The 2,104-nt window shown below is 38.7% G+C and overlaps 1 protein-coding gene across 1 annotated transcript; it reads right to left on the bottom strand.

The window, feature by feature from the left end:
* Positions 1 to 963: 963 nt before the first annotated feature.
* On the bottom strand, positions 964 to 1,893 carry LOC130592033 (uncharacterized). Its single transcript, XM_057396079.1, has one exon. The coding sequence runs from the start codon at positions 1,891 to 1,893 to the stop codon at positions 964 to 966; it is 930 nt and encodes a 309-aa protein (XP_057252062.1).
* Between the last annotated feature and the right edge of the window lie 211 nt (positions 1,894 to 2,104).

Here is a 2,104-nt window from a genome sequence, read left to right on the forward strand (position 1 = left end):
CCAGAGCATTGTCAGACCTAATAATCTTGACTTGCTTTCCAAATTGAGTGCTTGCCATTCTCACAAAGTTCTTATATGGTCCCCAAGTGTCAATGTGCCCCATCTCAAATAGATCACCAGCCCTTGCATCACTTTGAGTGAAAGGAACTTTGGTGAATTTTGCTAAAGGGCAAGTTAAGCATATGTCATTGCAATCTTTCTTCACTTCAATCTCCTTTGTCATTGCAACCCTGTTCATGGGTGCATGTCCCAATCTGTGGTGCCATATACTCTCTTTGCTCAACTTAGGCACTTTTTCCACAATGCTTGGCACCTGGTTAACAGCATTCATAGCCTTCTTCTCTCTACAATTGTCATTCAGGGACTCGGATACCTTAACAGCTTCTTCTTTAATTCTTCTCAAGCTAGTTTCAATACTTTCATTCAGCAAATAGTAAAGGCCATGTTCACCTTTCCCTATTCCTATGACTCCATCAGTTTTCTTGTTTTGTATAATACAAAACTTTCCATGAAACATTACTTTACACTGCATATCATCACATAATTTGTTCACAGATAACAAGTTATGTTTGAAACTAGGAATACATAATACCTTTTTTAACTCAAGGTGATTTTTCAGAAGAACATCTCCTACATGTGAAATCCTAGATGTTTCACCAGTTGGAAGGTTAATTAAACAATTTCCCTTACTCTCAGAAACATTCTTTAGCAGTTCAATTTTACCTGTCATATGGTCTGAAGCTCCAGAGTCTATTATCCACTCTACACTGCTAGTAGAGTCAGCATGATAGCAACACACCATTCCTGAGTAATTCATTTCCATTTCATCGTCTGTATCACACCCCTTTGAAGGTGTAGGGAGTAATCTCAACAGCTGCTCCAGTTGTTGAGTTGTAATTGTTGTAGAACTGCTTGATACAGAACCAGTGTCATGACTCATCTGTCCTCCCTGAACATTTGCTGCTATCTTGGAGCTTCCTTGTTTTCCTTTGTTCCACTTTTGATTTGTGAAGCTTTTTCCCTTTCCTTTGTTCTGAGTGAAACCTTGTGATTTGTTTCTAGGATTTTTTTAGGGAATCCTATTACAAACCAACACTTATCATGAGTATGACCATTCTTCCCACATATTGTGCACTGAATGAGTCCTTGAGTAGCTCCCAATTCTCCCCCTGCACCCTTACTGTACATAGCAAGGGTCATGGGTTCCTCCTTCACCTGCTTCAGGATTTCCCTCTGAGCTTCTTCTTGCTCCAAGTAGCTGCAAGCTACTTCAACACCTGGAAGGGGAGTCATCATCAAGATTTGACTCCTTTGGGTTCCATAGACTTCATCTAGCCCATTTAGAAACTGGAATAGTTTCTGTTCTTCTTGCTGCATATTAAGAGCTCTAATGAACTCATTTATCTCTGTGGTAAGAGATGTAAGAGGTGGTAGGCTATTCAAAGCTTCCAATTCTTCCCATGTACATCTCATCATTGTGTAATACTCACTGATGCTTTTCTCTTGCTGTTTGGTCTCATACAACTCCTTGTTGAGTTTGTATTTCCTAGACCCATTTGTGAGAGCAAACCTTTGCTCAAGCTGTTTCCAGATCAGGTGAGCACTATTAACAAACATAATAGACTTCTTTATAGGCTCGGAAACTGATCCCAAAATCCAAGAGATTATCATACTATTACAGGTTTCCCAAGCTTCCTTTTTTACTGCATCATTTGCATCTTTCTTCTCTAGTCCTGTAACAAACCCCAGTTTTCTCTTTGATGCTAGAGCAATTTCCATAGATCTCTTCCAGGACCTATAGTTTCCTGATCCTTGAAGCTTATCTATGACCATGAAATTGTTCCCATCAGAGGGATGAAGATATAATGGACTAGTTGCCTCTATAGTGGTCATTTTCTTTTTCTTAGCTATTTTGATAGATGAAAGATTATATTTTTGGTTTTATAAATTTTAGCAAACCAGCAGTATTCTTTTACTGATCTAAACAGAAATTAATTTGAGAGTGTTTGAGTTAGAATGTGGGAATTACAGCCGTGGCTCTGATACCATGAAAACAATGAAGCCATGAAAATACTCTCAAAGTTTCTGCTCAGCCGTTTTTTCA

This window comes from Beta vulgaris, chromosome 1 (assembly GCF_026745355.1).
Source record: "Beta vulgaris subsp. vulgaris cultivar EL10 chromosome 1, EL10.2, whole genome shotgun sequence".
In the NCBI taxonomy this organism is placed as follows: domain Eukaryota; kingdom Viridiplantae; phylum Streptophyta; class Magnoliopsida; order Caryophyllales; family Amaranthaceae; genus Beta; species Beta vulgaris.